The 21,681-nt window shown below is 42.6% G+C and overlaps 1 protein-coding gene across 3 annotated transcripts in view; it reads left to right on the top strand.

Annotated features, from left to right (window-relative positions):
• pdzrn3b (PDZ domain containing RING finger 3b) overlaps window positions 1–21,681 on the top strand; it is a 102,874-nt gene that overhangs the window by 64,497 nt on the left and 16,696 nt on the right. Inside the window, exon 1 of one of the 3 annotated variants that reach the window (XM_061070165.1) lies at window positions 18,049–18,117. The exons of the other annotated variants lie outside the window; for them this stretch is intronic. Within the exon in view, the coding sequence (XP_060926148.1) occupies window positions 18,049–18,117 (69 nt within the window). Of the gene's footprint in view, window positions 1–18,048; window positions 18,118–21,681 lie in introns of those variants that run through there. 3 annotated transcript variants of the gene reach the window in all.

The following is a 21,681-nucleotide window of genomic DNA, read 5'->3' as shown; positions in this document are numbered from 1 at the left end:
TAGTCTGGACTGCAAGAGGCAGTAGCCTGACGTCTCCCTGTGAGATGTGTGTTTTACATGGGCAAGCTATTTGTTGTTGTTTCCCATTGAGTGGTGGAATGTGGATGAGTGTGCATACTAGAAAGTGTGTGTGTGTGATCTCAGTGGTACACTATGTATTGGCAGAGGACAGGAGCTTGGGGCAGATTTGTGATGTAATCGGCCGTTAATCTCTGCCCTCGTTGCTTGATGATCAGCCCCTCAGGCCAGTCAATGCAGGCATGCATGTAAACCCCACCCCCACGACAAACACACACACACACACACACTTTCAGTTTATCTGCTGCTCTGCCATCCTTCTGCCTCCCCAACTCCCATTTCAACCACTAATCTCATTACTAAAGTGAGCGCACTGAGAGAGAGCAAGAGCTCCGGCTCACCTGAACCCTCGTACTCATTACACATCAAGAGCAGCATCACAGCCGGACGGAGTAAATCACGTTCTCGGGCCAGCTCGGGTTGCATAACATGACTGTGTGTGTAGCTGAGCTGGTTGAACAGCCGCCGGAGAGCGGCAGCTCAAAGGCCCGATCTGTTGATGCAGACTGGTTCTTACTGAGTGGCCAAGGAGCATCAATGTAATGGAAAACATGAAAAACATCATAAGGATTTCTTGGCACGTTGGCTGATATTTCAGCATGCAAATTATTTCCTTGCTAATTGTAAAAGATTATCTCCGATTATTTCGCAGTTGAAAGGACGGGGTTGACCTCTTTTTTTTTTGAGTTTGCACAATCTTTTATTACGGAGCATTTGAATGGAAAATCTCCAAAGCTTTTATTAAAATTCCGACGGTGACTGAGGGGGACAGAAAACCTTAAGATTGAAATCTTCTAACTCTGGGACATCGCCCCTTGAAGAGAGCCCTCGACAGTTTTGGGATGCAGGTTGCCATGGTAATGGTCAGACACAGATTGTGTTTCCTTGGCGACTGGGGTCCTGCCCTGCATGTGCATTAGCTTCATTGTTGCTGTTCTCCTAGATGCTGCCTGCCTGTCTCTTCAACACATACACACACACACACACACACACACACACACACACACACACACCAATGTCTTAATATCGTTACAGTTATATATCTAACAGTAAATAACTTGTTAGTTTCAAGTCAGTATTACCCTTGTTCTATTCTATTCTATTGTTTAATGAATGTGATGTGCCTCTGCACACACATGCCTGCCTGCATGTGTGTTGAGGCAATTGGGAAACACTAGAATAAAAGGCACAGGGGTCAGTGAGACATGTCTACCTGTGGCTCTGTAGGAGCAGGGGGAGATATTCCCATGGGATGGCTAATGACAGTCCACTGGGACGTGGGAGTGGAGGAAGGGAAGAGACATGCAGGGAGTTTGAATTATAAATCTGAGTCTTTTCCTTGTTTTCTATTTTGCTTCGGATGAATTTTGCTTTTTTTTGTTGCTCGTCAAAAGTCTCTTGTGTTTCTTCTGCCAGTGAATAAATAGATGCTTTCTGTCATAGTGAGCTGCTTACACTAAAATTAGTATTGTGTAATAATTCCATTGTAAAAACTTGAAAGCAGTGTCAGAGGATTATTCTCTAACAATAATACAACTTTGGAAACATCAATCTTTTTTTTTCCTCTCAGGGTACTTGTAAATACTGAATATCTACCAGATGTAGAACTCTTGTTGTCTCACATTTATCGTCTGTATCTCTGCGCTGCATGGAGCTCATTGAAATCATTTTAATGTGAGGTCGCATAAGGCCAGGGACTGTGGCCCCACGGCCCGCCATGACTGGAAGCAGAAAAAAACAAAATAAGCTGTATTTATTGTGCACCAGTTGCACCACGGCTGCTACTTGATCCACTAAGTCAGGATTCTGCATACGATTAGAAACTTTGTATCCTTGTTGACATGAAAAAATGCTGAATTAAAGCATATTTATTAAGCCCCTAAATACTGGTGCATTTAACAGCCATCGGTTCTTTATTTTTATTGTCCAAGGCAGTTTCTCTGGATCTTTTCTGGAGTTTTTCCTGCCCTTGTAAAATGTCTGCAAAATATCATATCAGAGTGAGCCCATGTGAGAATACAGCAGGAAAAGTGGGGAAATATCAGCCACAATGTGAACTGAGAAATACGCATGAAAAAACTTGCTGGTCTTTTGTCTGAGGCTCAACTTTAGATCTTGTCATTGTATTATAAGCATGTGTTAGAGTTGTAACTGGCATTACTTGTTCAGCGCTGTATAATCATGATTATGCTGCTGGTGGAGTTTTCAGTCGGTGTTTCCTCACTTTTCTACTTTACATTTAACCTGTGTTTTCAGTGTTGAGCCCCAGGTTTTTCTGTGTTATCCAGCAGTCTCAGTCTGTGAGAGACACTCTCTGTAGCCGTTCACTCCAGCTGCACGCACAACCTGCTCTGACTGGGTAATGCCTACCAATACTCACCTCCACAACTCGGCTGCACAAATATCGATCTCTTGTTTTTTCTTGGCTGAGGCACGTCCACTGGCTCGGAAGCAGTTTGAATGATGGTGTGTGAGCTGAGAGCGGTAGATAAGGAAGTAGTCAGTGCTGGACTGAGGAAAGAGCAGTTCGTACCTTTGACAGAGATAGATGGAGCTGAAGAGCTTAGAGTGTGGACCTGAGTGGAAAGAAAACCTCGTACTCATCTGACAGTGATGCATTTGGAAACTGCAAATAGAGATGGTTTAGAAGCACAATACACAGTAACAGAGTTAAAATGAACAAACCATCTTTACTTAAGAATTGTTAATCTGAGCTGTGAGTAATCAAACCTGCACTGCTGTAATAACTATTGAAATATAAACCATATGGCCAGAAGTGTGTGTACACTCAGCATCCCCATATTGATTGATGAGCATCTCTTTTCAAAAGCAGGGACATTAATATAGAGTTGGTTTCCTCTTTAATGCTTAAGCAGCCTCCAGTCCTGTGTGGAAGTAATCCACAAAATTGTGGGACATATCTTCAGGTTCAAGAGTATTAATGAGCCGGTTTCCAGGTTTATTTCAAAGCTGCAGGCCACAAAAAACAAATGACTTTATCGACCTGGGTTTGTCTCATTTTTTTATTATCACAATAAAAAGGGTCTTCTGCAAACTGAACACATACTACCGGACCCCCAGATCAAAAGTACACAGAAGTGTGTAGGCACTGTAATAATTTGGAGGCTGCATTTGTGGACCGACTGTGTCACAGTGCTGCAACTAGGTCCTTCCATTCCCGAGCAATGAAGGAGCCCCGAGTGGATCCTACTCAGGCCAACACACATTAAGATACATCGCACACCAGTGGCAAAACTGGTGAAGCAAATAGTAAACCCTCTGTGAACCAGAACCTCTCATTTCAGTTCAGCCTTTGCAGACTACTTGGCCTACGACGACATGGGCTTTGAAGGCGTGGCCAGCATAGCATGAGTAGGCAGAGTCCTCCACAGGATGCAGTCCCTCAATTGGAACACAGCAATAATCATCATGAGTATGTTTTTATGCCGACCATTCAAAGCACCAGGACATCTAAGTTCAGCCTCAAAGACCTGAGGTCCATGTCTGTCTCTACACACGTCTGCCCTGCTGCAGCAGCCAGCTGTTCTGTGCCTCTCTTGTATATCAGAAAACATATTAGCATGCTGATTGAGGATTGTTCATCTGTTCATCTAGCCTATTTCCATACATTTATCTATCAATTATAAAATATTTTCACAGACGATTCCAATTGTTTTGCTAACTATTTATATCTCTGGCATTGCATTAGTGTTTTTTTACAAACTTTTTTCTCATCTTATTCTACAGAACAATGCCACATGCACTATCTCATGTGTGGAGACATTTCACCCCAAACAATGTAGAAGGAAAGGCTGTGTACATTTGCAAATACTGTGCAAAGACCTATGTTAAGAATGACACAACGATGCAGAAGCATATTGTCAAGTGCCCAAAGTTTCCTCAGGGCTCAAATCAGCCTATGACAAAACAATATGTTTATATTTATGTCTGTATATGACAAGGTAAATACAGTTAGTATAAATTACCCACATCATTTCCAGTTAATTCCCGTTAATTCCCGTTAATTCCATGGAAAGTTTCCAACTTTGAATATTCCCGGAATTTTGCAACCCTAGTCTCTACACACGTCTGCCCTGCTGCAGCAGCCAGCTGTTCTGTGCCTCTCTTTGTTAACTGATGTTTTTAAGGCGGAGGGGGGGGGGGTCACCTGCTGGCGGGGGGCTGCCCTCGGTCGAGGACCTCTCACCTCGCTCCCCTCTCGAGGTGTCCCCCCTGTCCCCCGGCAGGCTGTCTGTGTCACAGCCTGACTGACAGGTACAAAGTAAGCACTGTGTGCTCGGAGGCCCTAAACTCACCCCTGTCACTCAGCTGTCCCAGGACAAAGCCGGGCTGTCCCGCCCGCTCAGCCGGACTCTTTGTGTCCTTTATTGAATTACAGAACAACTTGGTTCTGTGCACTCCTGGAGTAATTGAAAACACGTGATTAAAAAAAAGAAGCAGGGATGTGCACCGGTGAACATGACTTCATCCAACAGGAGCAGCGGTCAGATGGAGCCTGTGAAAGATGATATCGGCATGTGGCATCCTCATTATGAGGACTTCAATCGTCCCATTGTAGGTGTTGAGCTAGGACTTTGAAGCGATTGAAGGGATTTCGCCGACCTTAGAATGAAGTCATGTTCCACCAGTCTGCTGCAGACAGAGCGAAGCCTTTTAAGGCGCCTCTTCAACCCTTGGTCTTGTCAGGGTGTCTGCTGGGATGCAGAAGGCCTGTTAAACCTCTGCTCGCTGCTGTACCGACCGAGATATGATTACAAAGTCAGCTTACTCTCTCTCTTTTTTGATTTATTCAAGATTTTTTAGGGATACCATTATTATTTTATATTATATCCCTACTTGAAAATCCCTAGTCCTAACTAAATCAAAACAAAGATAGTGTTCCAGTTTCCAACAAAGTGCCATAACAGTGTTTTCAGGATTTTCCAACATTGTATTGGGTATCATTTATTCCTGTCTTTTACTTATTGCACAATTTTGGAAAAGATAGTCACCATTCCAAACTTTTGTTTACATTACATATATACATATGTGTATAATATGAAATAATATATTATGAATAATAAAAACTCAATTTTACCATTATATTATGACCGCTAAGTCCATGTTACCATCTCTGGTGTCAATGATGTATCAACATAGGTATTAGAAATGAAAGTACAGAAACTAAAGTTGTTAGTTTCGTCCAACTTACTGTAAAATATGAAATATCGGATGTTATAAATAAGTAAAAATAGCAGCAACTCCTCATATTTCAAGAGGTGGAAAGAACAAATGTCCGGCTAGCAGCTGATGTTCTGTATCTCACACATCGACTTCCTGATAACTCAGTCCTGTCAACTCACATTGAAGTGTTGTCTGAACCAGCTATTAGACACACGTCCTTGTAAAGTGGGACAAAGGCTAGGTATTCTATTAACTGGGGGTGGGATGATCCCGGGGCACTGCTCCGAACATCTATATCTGTCGGCTGTGGCCCCCTTCTGTCATAGTGAAGGAAACCACCACAGGCAAAGATGATGTGTATGTCCAGGCCCACGTGTGTGTGTGTGAGGGGGGGGGTTTGAGGAGGTGTATGGTGCATAATTGTTGCTTTCGGGGGGGAGTGCCCGGGCTGATGAATGTGCGCTCTGTTCTCATTACTGCCCTTGATTACCTTAATCCCCTGTCTCAACTCAGTCCTGTCACCCACACCGAAGGATCTGAGAGGTCAAAGATCAAAACATCCCCCCCTTCCCCCCCGCCGCTCGTTCCTAAAATCACTGTCTCCTCATTAAAACACAGCCATATCTCCTTCTCGCCCTTCTCTCTGTATATCCACACTCACTCCCTGCTCCCTCCATCCAGCATCCGTTTGCCCTATGCTCTTTTGTTCCTCTCTCCCCTCGCTTTTCTTGAAATAGATGACGGATCCCTCTCAGCCTCTCTCTTAATGCACTAGGTCCTCTCAGCACTACAGCACTGTGCTCTGTAAAGGCTGCATTTGCAGGTTACTTCAAGGCAAATTAAGTTGGAACTAGATGGAAATTACAGGCTTGGGTTCCTTAAAAGCACACTCGCATTTTTCTCCTCCATTTGGAAGGGAATAGGGTGTAAGGCGAGAGAAGTGTGTGTCTGTGTGTGCGTCTGGAGGCGGCAGGCGGCTGAATTTTACAGTTCTTGTTATTTTCAATCAAACACTCTCCTTCTGAAGATGTGTTGGTGGAAATAGGTCCAGAGAAATTATATTCGGGTTAATGAAGCTCAGAGCATCAAAGCAGAAACCTGCACTTTGGGACCATTTTCCAATTCCCACTTTGATGTGAAATACACTGAGCCCCACACCGACTGAGTCAGACATGAAATGTCTTCAACTACTGCCTCATATTGACATCAGCATTATCCAATTGTCTTGGCAGCCGTCTGTGTCTATAATTGTGACATGTAATGTCTTTCATTTGAAAAGATGTGCAGGCTAAAAACAGGCTTCATTATGATTCACCAAGTTGTTTGGTAAAAGCTCTCATGGCCTCGTTTATGTGGAAAAAATAGGGAAATCATAGCATGAACATCTTTTTGCAGTTGCTATTCACATTTCCATTTCATTCATCACTTTTTGCAGGCTTTGTATAGTGAAAGGACACTTGCATAATAACACATTGGCACCCTACATAATTCTATTTGCACCACTTTGCACAACCACTGCGGTACATTTATTGACACATGTCACCATTTAATTTCCTCTCAGGCTAATGGTCTTAGAGCTGCCTTCGTTAAAAGCCTCTCTGTTTTGAGTCATCATTGGATCAGTGCTGAAGAAACAGGCCATTGTACACACATGGATTTCCTGGGAGTTGATAATTAAATTAGCTGTGGGCAAACCTGGTTTGTATTGTCGAGAGCAGATGTGTCATGGGAAGGCTTTTGAGTTTGTTGGCAAAATCAAACCCATTATAGACGACCCAGCAATGTTTGCATAATGAGTGATTTAAAACATTCAAACTCTGGAAAACAAAGTGCTCCTGTGTCGACGTGACGGCCCCTCCGGCCTGGTTCACTCTGCTGTTGCCGTGGTTTCTGTCTCCAGGGCCGAAGACCAATCAGGATCTTAATCATCGACTTGGGACACACCTGGACCCCGGGTGCCCGGAGCCTTCCAGCAGCAGTTGGTCCTCGGGCAGATCCCCCCCACTGTTTATTCTGCACAAACCTCCACACAGCAAAGATTCAATCGGCCAATCCCTACACTACTGACTACCACCTATTTCTTTGTGTGTCTTTTGGGGGATTTCATTATAATTGAATTGTCATAATGACATTAATTACTTCATTATTATTTAGTATACGTGCGTGTCTTCCATTTCTGCGGCAGGTTAAATGTGCATCTTCAGGCTCCTCGGAAATTAACATGTCGAGACTTCTAAAGTCAGAATAGGTAAAAAAACATTGATGGTATCAACTAAATGAGTTGTATTTATGTGTTATGGGTGTTTAAACAACACATTGACCTCTCTCTTGAGCAAAGAACAGGGATCAAGTGTGACAGGCATGTAAATAGTTTAAAACGAGTGCATTTTAATCATAAAAAAGTCAGTATTAAAGTGATGGTGTTAGGCTCTTGTGAGAGATAGATATGCAGTTTGCAAGTGATAAAGTGAAACATAGGACACGTCCCCATTACAAGCTTCTATGTAATTCTGTGCAATTGTAAATTTATGTTAATTGGTTTGTAAGTAACGACGTCAGAAAATTGGGTGCAGCAAATTATTTTGCCGACTTTCGATGTTGTTGTTTTTCCGACTTGAGTTGGAATTCACCTGAATTTTTCACTATATTCGAAACCGAGTGAACGTACAATAACAGCAGGGCAGCAAAAATCAGGTTTATATGTATTTACTGGTTACAAGTTCTGTGTAAACCAAAAACAGAGCTCTGGGCGTAGAATACTTACCTTTGAAGATAAAAAGCGAGGACGGATAACCTCAATTCACCGTATCAGAGCTTAATTTGTTGCTTAAAAACCTGTTTCAAAGTGACAGAGACTTGAATCTTGTGTTTCGTTTTAATCCAAAAGGTCAGCCTTCATCATCCAACCAGATTGTCTCAGGTGTCCTCTGGGATTTCTTGGTAATGATGATACTCGAAGTACAACCTTTTCATTTCACACCTCTTAAATGTCCTAGAATGGTTAAGAGGCAGTGTGTATCCAAACAACAATGATGCCTGCTATTACATTAATATTGCAGACATTTAATATTTGGATCAAAGTCTGTGTGTTTTCCTTGGGAAAGGAATATATTCAGTATTTAAAAGGCTCGACCATTTTTCTTCAAGCACAGAACATAAAGGACTGTGAAATGGCTCAAAGCTCTTACATCTTGCCTTTATGTGAATTGCCTTGGTGAATAGTTATTCAGCTACTTATGAAGAGGTAACTGTCAACTGTGAAGTGGTAAGTGACATTTAGAATATGTGTCATCTGGCAGCCGCTAGAGCCTGACACATGGGAAGAGCAGTGGGCATGTCGCTTTGAAATTGTTCACCGACTCAGCAAATATAAGAACAGGGAGGCAGTGAATCGGCCTCCACTGCCCTGATGTCACTGCCTTACCCGGGCTAAAGGGCTGGAGGTCACCTGGTAGAGAGATTTACCGACTGGTCGAGGGCTCCAGTTAGCATCTCCAGCAATTTCATCAAAAATCCTGTGTAGTGCTAAAGGTAGGAATGAGTCACAGCTGACTCTGGGCAGTTAAACACGGTCATCCGTCTGGGTATTGGGACGTTTGAGTGATGTCAACCAACCTGTCAGTGACTTACCTCCCAATGACCTCAAAGGTTTTCATTTGGAAGAGCACTGTAATGTAATGAGATTGAGGCCTGAACATGGATCTTTGGCTATAACTCACTCTAAGGAACCTTTCCCTCAAACAGGTTGACGTGTTGCCGCTTTCCCACCGAAGGAATTGAACCTAATGTACTGTAGCATGTAGACATTGTCAAGGGGTCTGCTCTTAGTTCTATTTCCAGTTGTTTTCCTTGCTATAGAACCTTTCAATCTCAGCCCAGCTCAGGTTTCTTCAGGTTCTTCTGTGTGCGCAAGTGTTATTTTTCTTAAAGTACAACCGATATCCAGAGAAGAACCTGATACCAAGTTCTTGCAACTTCTTACAAGTCCTGAAAGCGTTGGAAATTTTTGTTATTAGAATTTCGGAGGGCTGTGTCTAACAATTTTTTTGGGACTTATCTTTTGAAGAGAGACCGATGCTTATTTGTCTGACTAATTGCCTCATTTTTACAACAACAAAAAAGATGTGGAACTCTAAAAGAGAATTTAGGTATGAACTGCCATCATCAGCTGCCTTCCAGCCTAAGAGCCTGGTCCTACATGTTGCAAGTTTAAATTATATAGTTAATTCTTCCCTGGCTGAAAGTGACTGATTTGACTGTGCTCTGTGTCATCCAAGCCATTTACTGTTGCAAGGTTGGTGACCAAAGTTGTTGTCTGGTACCCTCTTGTGTGATTGGCCTGCTCGCACTTCCCTAGGTTTTCTCTGCTCAAGTTGTGTCGTATTGGTCCAAAAGGATGGATAACTACGTTCCACATTGTGTGAAGGCACCTGGCATCACCTAAGTGTGTTGCATCAGTGGCTTATCTCTGTATCGGACATTCCTCCATGTGTTACACCAGCTCTGACCCGCCAATCTCTTCCAGACAGATGCACAAGGGAAATCCTCCTGGTCAATTTTTAACCCCTGCTAAAGTAAACTGATTGAATTTATGAAGCATTTATCCAAAGCACTTCCTCTCATTCACCCATTCTCAAATGTCAGAGGCTAATAGCTAAAGTGCAAGTTACAGGACCATCCTTGGGGAGCAATTGGAGTTCAGTGTCTTGCTCAAGGACACTTTGACATGTGGACAGAATTGAAACACCACCCATGCAGTTAATAAATGACCTGCTCTGCCTTCTGATTGACAGCTGATAGGTGTCATGGGTTCAATTCCAAACTGATGAATATACTCCTAATACTGTAAATGATCTAAATAATGGATGGCTGTCAACTCTATGCCTGCTCACACCCTTTGTCCAAGTCATCTGATATTCTCTGACAGTTTCGGTCCAGAGCCAGAGCCATGCACATGGTCTTCCTCGCCCAGTGTGGCTGGAGGCTTCCGCTGGTGACTGTGGCTGCCAACATGCTACAGCAGCTAGAAGTGATGAAGGCACAGGGAATAACCTGGTGACAGCAACTCTGTGTGGACTCCAGAATTGGCAGAGCCCTGTGCAGAGCCACAGAGTTCAGTCACATCATTGAGCCCTGCTCTCAGGTGCAGGAGAGGGGATGAAATATGGACACCTTTTTAATATCCCACCTAATAACTGTGTTGACAAGCGTCATGAGTTACCTTCCGCAGGAATGCCGTGGCATTTGGGTAATTAGTTGTAAATACTATTTTATTATACCTCACGCTCACACAGTGCTGAAGACATTTTTATAGCAAAGGTTGGGTGATCTACAAGCCCTGTTATGGAGCGAAATACAGATGTCTCATAGGTGGTGGTAGGTTTCAGGGCAGTCAGCCGGGGACCGAGCCAAGCGAATGATTGAAAGAGCTAGTGTGTCTTCACCAAGACTAATTCATTTATACTTAATCCATCCTGCCTGTATTCACTTGGCACCGATACTGGCTCATTTACAAAGCAGTCGTCTGTTCTCTTTTGTTAGAGAACTTGACACAATTTTCTCAAGAAAAAGTTTGCAGAAGGACAGAGGTGATACTCTGGAATCACACAAAAAACTGATCTTTTTGTGAGTTGGTTTCTTGTGTCATGATATACTACAGTGACTTCACCACAATGCCTAAAGCCTTTCTTTTACCAAACTTCTAAAAAATGAAGGGGATTTAGAAGAGCCCAAAGCAAGAATAATGTGCATTTAACTTCCAGGAGGTTGATAATGGAAAACCACCTCAGGGAGCTTGGGGGGGGGGGGGGGATTTGAATCTTCTGTCAACAAAAGAAGATAAATTATGTCCCAAAGCATCCACTTTCAAACTGAATGTTTATTACAGCATCTTAGCATATCAGTCTTGTTAAACATCGCCTCATACTCAAGTAATTAAACTGAAGTGATAGTGATGACATTATTAGTGGCTTGAGTCTCCAATTAAACTGTTTTGGTGACTGTCATTCCTGCTGGCTGGAGTCTCTGTTGGCTCAGGATCTGGCTCACACAGTAAATAGGAGTACAAAGCTGACAGCTGTCTGATAAATTATGCACAGCCCAGTGTTACAGAGGTGGATACACACACTCACACATCCACACACACACACTGATCCTCGGCTCCCAGCGGTACACTTGAGAGGAACCGGAGACTCATTAAACTCCTCCACACATTTAGTCTCTGTTTCTGTCCTGTTCTGTCTTCTGTGGGTCCTGTGTGTTTTCCTGTCTCGCCCGTCTTTCTTTCAACACCGTCTTTTTAACATCCCTCGTGTTAGCGCTCGCTCCCTTGTGCCGCGCCTCTTCACTCGTGAGCTGTTCGCTTACAATCGAGTTGTGTTCTTAACAGTGTGTGAAATCCCAAAGCGTGTGTAGAAATACAAATAAATTATTATCCTTAACATAGTCATGGACATTTAGCCATACTCAATATTTACAAAAATGCTCTTGAACCTACCACAAGCACTACAAATGCACATGTGTGGAACATGTTAACTTAAACAGGCTGACACCCAGTGTATGTACAATGGGTGTTTGCTGTTCGTATTCAGATGAGTAAAGCAGAACTACTTCTTACTAATGAAGGCAGACATGATGGATTACTGCATGAATGCTTCTTAAATGACTGTACAGGCAGCCTGTGAAGTTTTTAACTTCTAGTGGTGCTGTGGAGCCATGTTTTTAAACTTGCGATTCACATTATATCACTGATTGACAGGCGGTGGTAATGTGCGAACAAAGACTGTGAGAGAGAAGACTTCAATTTAGTTTTAAATCCGTATTTTAAAAAAATGTATTACAGAGAAAAAGCATTTAACCCATTTGATGGAACACAAGGACACACTCAGTTTACTACACAGGGCACCTTCAACATTTTAATTGCTTTAATTTTTGCTATTTTGCTTATCAAGCTCCCAAAAGTGAAGCCAAAGCGTCCTATCCAGGATATTTGAACTTCAAGAACTTCAGCACCACTTCATAAATGCTGCCCTAAAAGAAAATAGTCCCCTTCGTTTATCTATCTAATGAGTAGCCTGTCCATTCCCTCATATTGAATAAACAGAATTTCCAAGCATCCTCCTGTTTATGTTAATCAGTGGATTCGGCTGAATGATACATTTTTATTTAATCGTCACTGGGATACAAACCTGTGTAATAAACACGTAAAAAAACTGCCTGAAACATGATGAATTAGAAACAAATTGTTTTCTTGAACACTTGAGCCAAATGAACTGGAAAATAAAATGTGCTGAACGTTGTTTACCCCATGTTGGGCTGCAGCCTCTCTAACACACACACACACACAAACACACACAGAGTGGAAAACAGTTAGATGTGAATGTTTTACTCTTGTTGACAACAACTAAACTAATAGCACTGTTAAATCTTTACTAGTAGAACACAATCAAACATGTCACTAGTGTTATGGATCCCTCGACGCTCAGGTCATGCATTCATAACCATTAGGCAATCAGATGAACCCCCAGCTAAGCCGTTAGCTACCCTCATAGTAATTGGTGTCAATGTGGTTGTGACCAGGAGGTTAGCTGAAGAAGACAGGAAATACGTATTTATCGCAACTCATATAATCGTTGCAATATTGAACAATGCTACTAGCCTATGTCCGTCATTGTAAAGGCCTTTCAAACTTCCGAACAGTGGGTTTGCAAGTTTTTTTTTTATACTTAATGTAACATGATGTGAGGTGACGTTAATCCCCCCTGCTGCTGCAGAAACCAATCACACTCCAAACAACTGACATGCCAAACCATGACATTCTCCCTCATGGATTAACAATATGTAGCCAATTTAGTCCCCCCCCCCGTACCTCTATCGCTCCACATCTTCCACCCTTCCTCCCCCTGTTTTTCCCTCATCCTGCCGTCTGGACGCCGCATTAGAGTCGTGTGACCGGACCCGGACATCATGCTTTTCCCCCGTGTTATCACTCAGCCATCAGTGTCCTGTTTCTTCACATGTTGCCACGTCGTCACCTTCTGCAGACTCGCTCTCCACACCCTCTTAAGACCTGCTCTCTTAAATCCTCGCCCCACTCCGATCTCCGGGATCTGGCTTCCCACGATGTGGAGATAAATAGCTTAGCATTTTGCCACATGGCAGGCTGAAGTGTGGAGGTCAGGTCGTATTCATTTCAGTGGGTCTGGAGCAATGCCATCATATGAACTGGGGACAGTAAAGGGTCAAGTCTCTGCAGTTAGTGCTTGATCACATACTGTAACTCTTAATATCCAATAAAATAATCTATGCAAATCATCACTTTTACATGAGTAACTTCAATGGTTGGTCATCTGGTCCTAGCCATGAAGTAGCCCAGCACATATCACACGTGAAACAACTAATTCTTGTGTTTATGCCTTTTATATTTGTGTGGATTAAACAAATGACGTATAACGGGTAGATATTCGTTATATATGACAGCTTAGTGTTATAAATCTTATTTGAAAAGCTGTTGAGCTTATTTCTAAAAATGTTAAGCTACCAGTATTCGTTGAAGCCATTTATCAATAATGGATGTCCAAGTAGTTTTAGGTTTCAGCTGCTCAAATGTGAAGATTTGGTTCTTTGCTCTGTTTTCATGAATAGATGGATTTTTTTAGGCGGTTATGGATCATTGCTCACCAAAAAAGCAATATAAAACTGTTCTCTGGGAAATTGTGATGGCGATATTTGCCTACAAGCGTCAATGAAACAAATGGAATATTATCAATATAAGTATTATTGTAGGTAATAGGTTAGGATGGCATGGTGGTGTGGTTGTTAGAACTGTCACCTCACAGCAAAAATGTCCTTTTTTGAATTGGTTCTGGCCGAGATCTTTTTGTTTGGAGTTTCCTTGTTGTCTTCGTGATTGCGCGGCTTTTCTCTGGGTTTCTCCCACAGTCCAAAGACATGCAGATTATATATTTAGGTTTAGAGAAATTCAAATAGAAAAAGAAAAGGAAATCAATTAACTTCAAAAAAATAAAGAATTCAATTAACATTTAAAAAAGAAATATATATATTTACTGTGTATATATATATATATATATTACCACTACTTAAATATTCTTCTATAACCAGTTACGACAAACATTTTGAGTAGTATATTTCGATTTAAAGTTAAAAAGGTAAAAAGACAGTTACACCTCGCAGCCCAGGCTTTGTCTGTTCTTGAAGCTTTGCCTCAGAGCACGACGAGCTCAGAGGCAAAGTAGACGATGTGTTGGGGAGTTATAAACCCCACAGAAACGATGTACGCCACGGCGATCGCCACCTGATCCCACTGTGGCTCTAGTTAAAACCATGACTCTTAAACTGGGCCCAGTGGGACGCAGACACAACACCAGGCAGTCGCTATGAATATGAATGATCCAACCAAGCATGGATCAAATGCACAGGACCCGAGCCCCACATTGGTAATTGGGAGTGGATGTGGTAACCTCTAGCTCTCTAGTCTCTATTAAAAGAAGATAAAAAAAACAAATGCTGGTGTTTATTAACACAAACCGCATGACATTATTATTGTTTGGTCTTGCTCCCGCTGAGATTGTAACCTCTGTGTGGACCAGTAATGAATAAAAGCTGTGTGTGTGTGTGTGTGTGTGTGTGTGTGTGTGTGTGTGTGTGTGTGTGTGTGTGTGTGTGTGTGTGTGTGTGTGTGTGTGTGTGTGTGTGTGTGTGTGTGTGTGTGTGTGTGTGTGTGTGTGTGTGTGTGTGTGTGTGTGTGTGTGTGTGTGTGTGTGTGTGTGTGTGTGTGTGTCTGCTGAACCCAGAGATCAAACCATACCACATGGGACAGAGGAGAAAGACCTTGTCGCTAGCGAGAGCAAGAAATTTAATCAGCAGCGGCAAAATTAAATCTGCAAGCACAATGACGGACAGTTTGTAGCTCCTCCAGTTTGACTTCTGAGCTCCATGTTCTGCTGCTGCCGATTATTCATCAACACAACACACGTCCCTCTTTTTTTTCTGCCATAGCTGCCATAACCTTTAGTGCAGCTGTTCATATCTGAGGGCTGTCTCCGTTTTGACTTAGTGAATGGGATAATCTCAGTGTGAAGAAAGATTAGCCGGGCAAGAGCGCCGGCTAAAAACTCTCCACTGATCACTGCCCCAGGCACAACAGTTGGACTAATGTGAGCGTAGAATTAGTTTCCACGCTACAGTGGATGAAAGTCTAAGCCCAAAAACCCAGACAAGCAAAGCCGGCAGTGATTACGAATGATTGTTGCGTTCGCACAGATACCTTTGCAGCTTTGCCCCGAGGCTACTTTTTGTCACCATCACTTCTTCTGCCTTGAGGATCTTAATTTAAGATGGTTTCATTTTTATTTTATTTTTTAGATCTTCCTGTCGGATTCTGTAGGTTGTGGGAAAAAAGGAGGAGAAATTATTTGTAGACAGACATTAACTCTTGGTTCATAGCAGTTGGACAGAAGACAAGCATAGATTAAATGATTTAAAAGGGAGAGTGAAATCTCATTAGCCGAATTCCTATCCCGAGTGTATGTCTGTGAAATCAAATTAGGGATTAGCAATGGTAGATTCTGATGACATTCTAACAAACTTTGCTTGAAGCAGGAGTTTTAGCCAATATGCCACCAAACCTGTGCTTTTAACGAAACTATTGCACTGTCTATTCTTAACACTGATCAGTGAGTCCTCCTCAAACAGTTCTACAATATAATGTCACTTTATTGCTTGTGTGCTGGACGCTGTGTGTAGAGCTTTTTTACAAGTCTTTGGTGCAGAGTGAGTTTCGAAAACTTTGTGTTCAACTTACCTGGTTTATCATGAATATTGTATCGTCAATGCTTTTCATAAAATTAAACAGAATTTGCTTTAGAACTGTTCATGTGTGAGGTCTTGATATAAGTCTGAATGATTTAATTACTTGCTGTTATTTTTTCTATACATTGCATGTCTGCATTTTCAGTGGTCTGTTCACAATCTTCAGTTCACAACTTTTCAAAATAGCAGCTAGTTGAAGACTGCTGCTGTAGTTTCCAGAGGATGTAGAAGAAGACATGCTTAGCCTCCACAGGCTGCAAGGCGCTGTTTGCCTTCTTCAAATATTCAAATCGCACCAAATGTGACACCACACTTTACACCACACTTGCCACGTGTGAAGCCAACAAGATGTTTCACAGGATATGTCTTCTACATACAGACAAACAGATATCTGTGGGATCAGTAGGACGATACTCAGAGTGTTTTCCTTTATGAAATATGGCAAAATTGAGATGACTTGTTTGTTTTTTCTAATGTTTGACCTTTGCTCAGATGTCATATTTTGTTTTCTGTGGCATTTGAAAATATTTACATAAAATTTAGCTGACATTTATTTGACTGGAAACCTTTGAGCCTTGCTAATTATGTGGAGAAGTGCTGAAGGTGTGGAGGTGCTGATAGATAGGGATCAGTGGACACATCTGGCGGGAGGAAATACCACTATCGCCAGCAGTCAGGGTTCTAGCGCAGGGTCCCCCCCCCCCCCCATGCTGCCATGAAATCTATCCAGGTATTTTGCCATATGGATGAAACTGAAGCAAATCTAGTAAATCAGGAATGGAAGCATCGTATGGTGAATTCATGAACTCAGGCTGCTGTGACACTTCATCATGTTGTCTGCAAGTGGAAACTTTTCCATAGTATTATTATCTCTGACCTCTACAAACCCACAGATTGTAACCAGCTCTCCCAGTTGGCTGTGTGGCACCAGAACAAACACTCAAGAGATATGGAGCCGTATCCTTTGTTTGCACAAAATGCTGCAGACTCCATGAAGGACTGAGAGAACCGCTCTATGTTGTCGACATGCACGGGACGCTCCGCTGGGTGAAGTTTGTCCGGCTGCACTCGGGGAGGGACACCATAAATATTTATCTGCCTTATTTGTTTGTGCTGCCTGTGCATGTGGGGAGAGAGAGATACACGAGGAAAGGATGCTCGGCGTCTCTTTCTGCTGGATTAGTTTAGCAGAGGTCACAAAGTGCTGAATTTAACTAGGGCACAGAAAGGATACGCTCCAACTGAGCCGTGGTACATATTTTCGACGCGTAAATCACAAATAATTAGCGCCTTAATCAACTGTCACGGATAAATGCCTGCTTGTAGGACTCGTGCATATGCAGCTGGATTTAAAATTAAAAGTGTGGAGCTGTTAACAAACACGCTTCCACGGCCCCTCAAGAGAAAACATGCTGGCATGAAGGGAGAAGCCCCTCCATCACTCAGCTTGTTCCTATCGATCTAATGATGCCTATTAATTAACAAGACTTTATTCTGCATGACGTCAGCACCCACCTCCATGAATGATCAACGAGAGGATGCTTAATAAACGGAAGGGGGTTTACGTAGCTGAGCCCCAGCACCAGCCTCGGTGAGCTCAGCAGAAGGCTGGAGAATGACCAAGAGGGAGGGTGCGTGTGAGGTGAGGAGGGGTAGGGGGGCTTAGCATTTGTGTGTGTGTGTGACAGAGAGAGAGAGAGCAAGAGAGAAAGAGAGAGAGAGAGGAGGCTGAGCGCAGAGATAGAGCCACAAGCTGGGGGAAGTCAGCCCAAGTCGCTGTGTGGCAGTGGAGGGAAAGACACGGAGCTGACAGACGGAGGCATTTCAGAGAGGAGAGGAAAAAGTAGCTGGCTCTCTCTCTCTCTCTCTCTCTCTCTCTCTCTCTCTCCCTCTCTCTCTCTTGTCCTGCCTGGAGTGGCTGCAGGGGGGATCCTGGATGGTGTGATCTCCTCCACCATGGGATGCAGCCTCTGTACCCTGCAGAAGCCTCAGGAGCAGTACAAGCTCCTCTATGAAGTCTGCCAGGTACTGTGACCAAGCCTCATGCAGCAGTTCTTTTTTTTTACTTACTAACTCACTTTTAGTTGTTTTGCTGTGCTTCTTCCTCCCTCTCTTGGAATGGTGATGTAGTTTATGGTGTTGTCTGACTTGTTAACTTGTAGCTGTGAGTTTGCTCTGCTCACAGAAGCCGGGGGGGGGGCTTTCAATGGCTGGTTGTTAGAAGCGTAAAAATAAAGTTGCTTGGCGTGGAGCTCCCGCAGCTGAGCAGCGTGAACTCTGGCCGCAGGGGTCAGGGAGAGGTGGTGCGCTGTAGCTTAAAGGAGGGGGGGGGGTGATGAAGAGGTGACAGCTCTCTCAATGCGTCTGCTAGTGTGTGCGCCGACCACTGCCCACCTCCTCATTGTCAGCTGAATGCTGACTTGGGGCTTTTCGAGCTTTAACCCCGGTTTGGTTTTCCACCAAAGTTTATGTTTAACGCTCCTCTGTCTGTTTTGCTTTTTTTTTTAGTTTTCCTCCACCAAAGAAAATAGAGCGACGTGTTAGAGGCGCACCGTTAACATGTGTAAAGTTTTCACATGAGAGTGCAGGACAACTTTTTGTCATTCATTGATTTTACGTTTTTTTCAAGTTTCTTTAAAACAAGACTTCCGACTGATTAGTGCTGAGACTATTTATTGATTATTTGGCTCAAAAAAAGTTGGCTATGATGATTTGACAACTTTTCTTTGTTTTATATCGGAATGTTTCTGATTTTTCGAAAATATCAACCTTGACCCATCGGTTTGGACCTCGACTGGCATGTTTCACAACTTTATAATTTAAAAACTAATGAATTGATAAATAATGAAAACTTAGCATTGGTAACTACAGTCCTTACACTGAAAAATACAAAAAGTTATGTTTTGTCGATGGATTCATGTAGAAAATTACCAAATTGCCAATTTCCCCAGATGTTGGTAATTATTTCAAAGCAATGTACAATCGTCCACCAATTTCAGGATCCTCTCTGCCCTCAGATAAACTCACATGAACCCACCTTCTGCAGCTCAGTCGCTGTGGACTGTAGCACAGAGAGAAACGTCTCATATTGAAGTCAGGTTAAAGTTTTAACTGACTGACTTTAACTGTTGTGTATTCCTTCAGTGGTGTACAGCGTGTCATTTGCTCTGAGTGTCATGTGGTGCCCCAGAACAAACCCTCTGTGGCATGTTGCCGTTCTCTGCTCCCTCAGGCTGCGCTTTGTCAACCTTATTTGAGACGACACACTCGGGAGCACTGCTTCATTCATCTGAGTGTTTGGATTTAAGGGCTGCTCTGGTCTAATGAGTGGAAACAGCGACCTGTCAGACGGCAGAGAGCGTGTACCACGCTGACAGACACATCTTTCGGGACTGCTCGCTGTCATACGCGCAAATGTGATTTTGAAAAAAAAGGAATTCTCCATCTTTTCATCCATGATGGACCCCGGCCAAATGTTATCCTCCTGTCACACCAAATTACATCTCATTTGCTGCACAGGGTGCCGGGTGGCGAGTGGCGGCTTGAACAGAACGTAATGATGAAGCTCTCTGTGGATCTCAATCATTATTCTCCCCCAGAAAAACTACTGTCTGGGGGAAGATAACAGGGGGCGTCTGTCATTGTGCCTGCAAATACTTTGGCTTTGATTTTCATGTGGGAGGAAAAAGAGAGAAGGTTTTGGCTCGCCTCAGAGAAAACATAGCTGTTATGCAGTGGCATAATACATGGATTATGGGTGCTAACATCGGGGTCAGAAAGCCCTAAACTCACCCCCCAACCCACCACTACAGCAAAAACATGGTGTTTAGCAGATCACTGTCACATCATTGTTCTGCCTTCTCTCTCGGTCACAGTGTCATCTTATGTGTCCCTTTGGGCTTATACCTCCGTATTTATCTTCCAGTGGACGGCTACTGTTTCTGCCAATGTGAAATAAGGCTGCATCCAAACTAATACGTCTTGGCTTTAAACGCAGCACCGTTGTTACTTTTAAAAGTTTGCAAGAGCCTGATATTAAGACGATTGGAAGTGCCGCTGGACAGGCATTAATGGAGATGTTTGGAAACTGATGCTGTCACCAGCCTTCACTTCCTGATTGTTTCTTGTCAGACCCAACTTAGCTACCAGCAGTGAAAGCAAAACTCACAGTTCTGCTCCATCGTTGGTCCAAGAAACTAAATCATCTTACCTTTCACCATTGTTCTTTCTCATTTGTAGTGTTTGATGTAAGTATTGGACCGGCTGTAGAGTAGAGAATCAACTTCCTGTTCACATCGGTACACACATGTTAGCATATATGACTGTTACTGTGATATTCGTTTTCAGGTGTGTTGGTATGGACAGGGTTTATTGCTGATACAGATCTAAAACACACTTCACTTTAAAGTGAAAATGTCTGTGATGATGCTCAAGTCAGTGCAAAGGTTTAAACTTCCCAAGTCTCTTAGCTGCTCTCACACAAACCAGTCAGCTTCTGACATGTGACAGCAGAGACAACAAGTTGTAGATTATTTATGACTAACCTTGAAAAATCTAAAACATGCTTTTTCCCCTTTATCCTGTGTCAAAGCTCGGTAATGGTTGTGCTCATGGTAGAATCATGGAACCCATTTGTCATCCCACCCAAGACCTGGTTGGGACATTTTTTATTTGCCTGGTTGCTCAGTCTATAAAATGGTTGTAAAAATAGTGAATTGATCACTTAACCTGGTAAAGTTTCCAGGCTCTATTTAATTATTTCTTTAACCTATTCACAGTGACTGAATGACAGAGTTTGATATTTTGTCTATTTAATGTTGATTTATGAGAAACAGTGAGTTTTTCATGTCCTTCGACCAATTATTCCACAAAGATCGATCTCAGGCAGCACAGACACATTACACATGAGAGAGCAGCTGGTCCAGCGCTCGGAAACACTCTGTATGTTTAATCATTACATATGACCTACAACAATGTGCACCCATAGCCTTTAACTACAATTACTAGCACTGGTTAATAATAGCAAAGTTCACACTATTTTGGCTAAACTTGCATTCACCATGCAATACCACCATACATATATGTGTGTGTGTGTGTGTGTGTATTACTCATAAGCAGTTTTTTTTTTAAAATAGTGACGTATTGAAGAGATGTGTTGTATTGTTGTCAGCTTTGACACTGCCCTTATTCAGCAGATTATGGATCATGTATCCAGGACGGGACTGACTCACATTACACAGATACACTCTCTCTCCTTACTGGTACAGTCAAATATTGTCAAATGATATTCAGAGCTTCGACCAGCAGATTCATCCAGTCATGGCCGGCTGCTGAGAGTTTTTTTTCTTTTCTTTGTGCAAATACAATTCCTGGCGCCTTTTTATCTTGCATAAAGCGATTGCCACGAGTCCAACATAGTGTGGTAAATATATTAAAAATTTTGGGAAAGATTGGATTGGTGAATATCAAGAAGTAATGTGCATGGATTTTATTTTTGTGAATATTTCTATGAATACCCTGAAACAAATATTTATCTGCTGGACAACGTTTCAACATCTTATTGTTTTGTACTATCTTCATATTTTATGA

This window comes from Limanda limanda, chromosome 4 (genome assembly GCF_963576545.1).
Source record: "Limanda limanda chromosome 4, fLimLim1.1, whole genome shotgun sequence".
Lineage (NCBI taxonomy): Eukaryota > Metazoa > Chordata > Actinopteri > Pleuronectiformes > Pleuronectidae > Limanda > Limanda limanda.
This window is presented reverse-complemented; position numbering and strand designations above follow the sequence as displayed.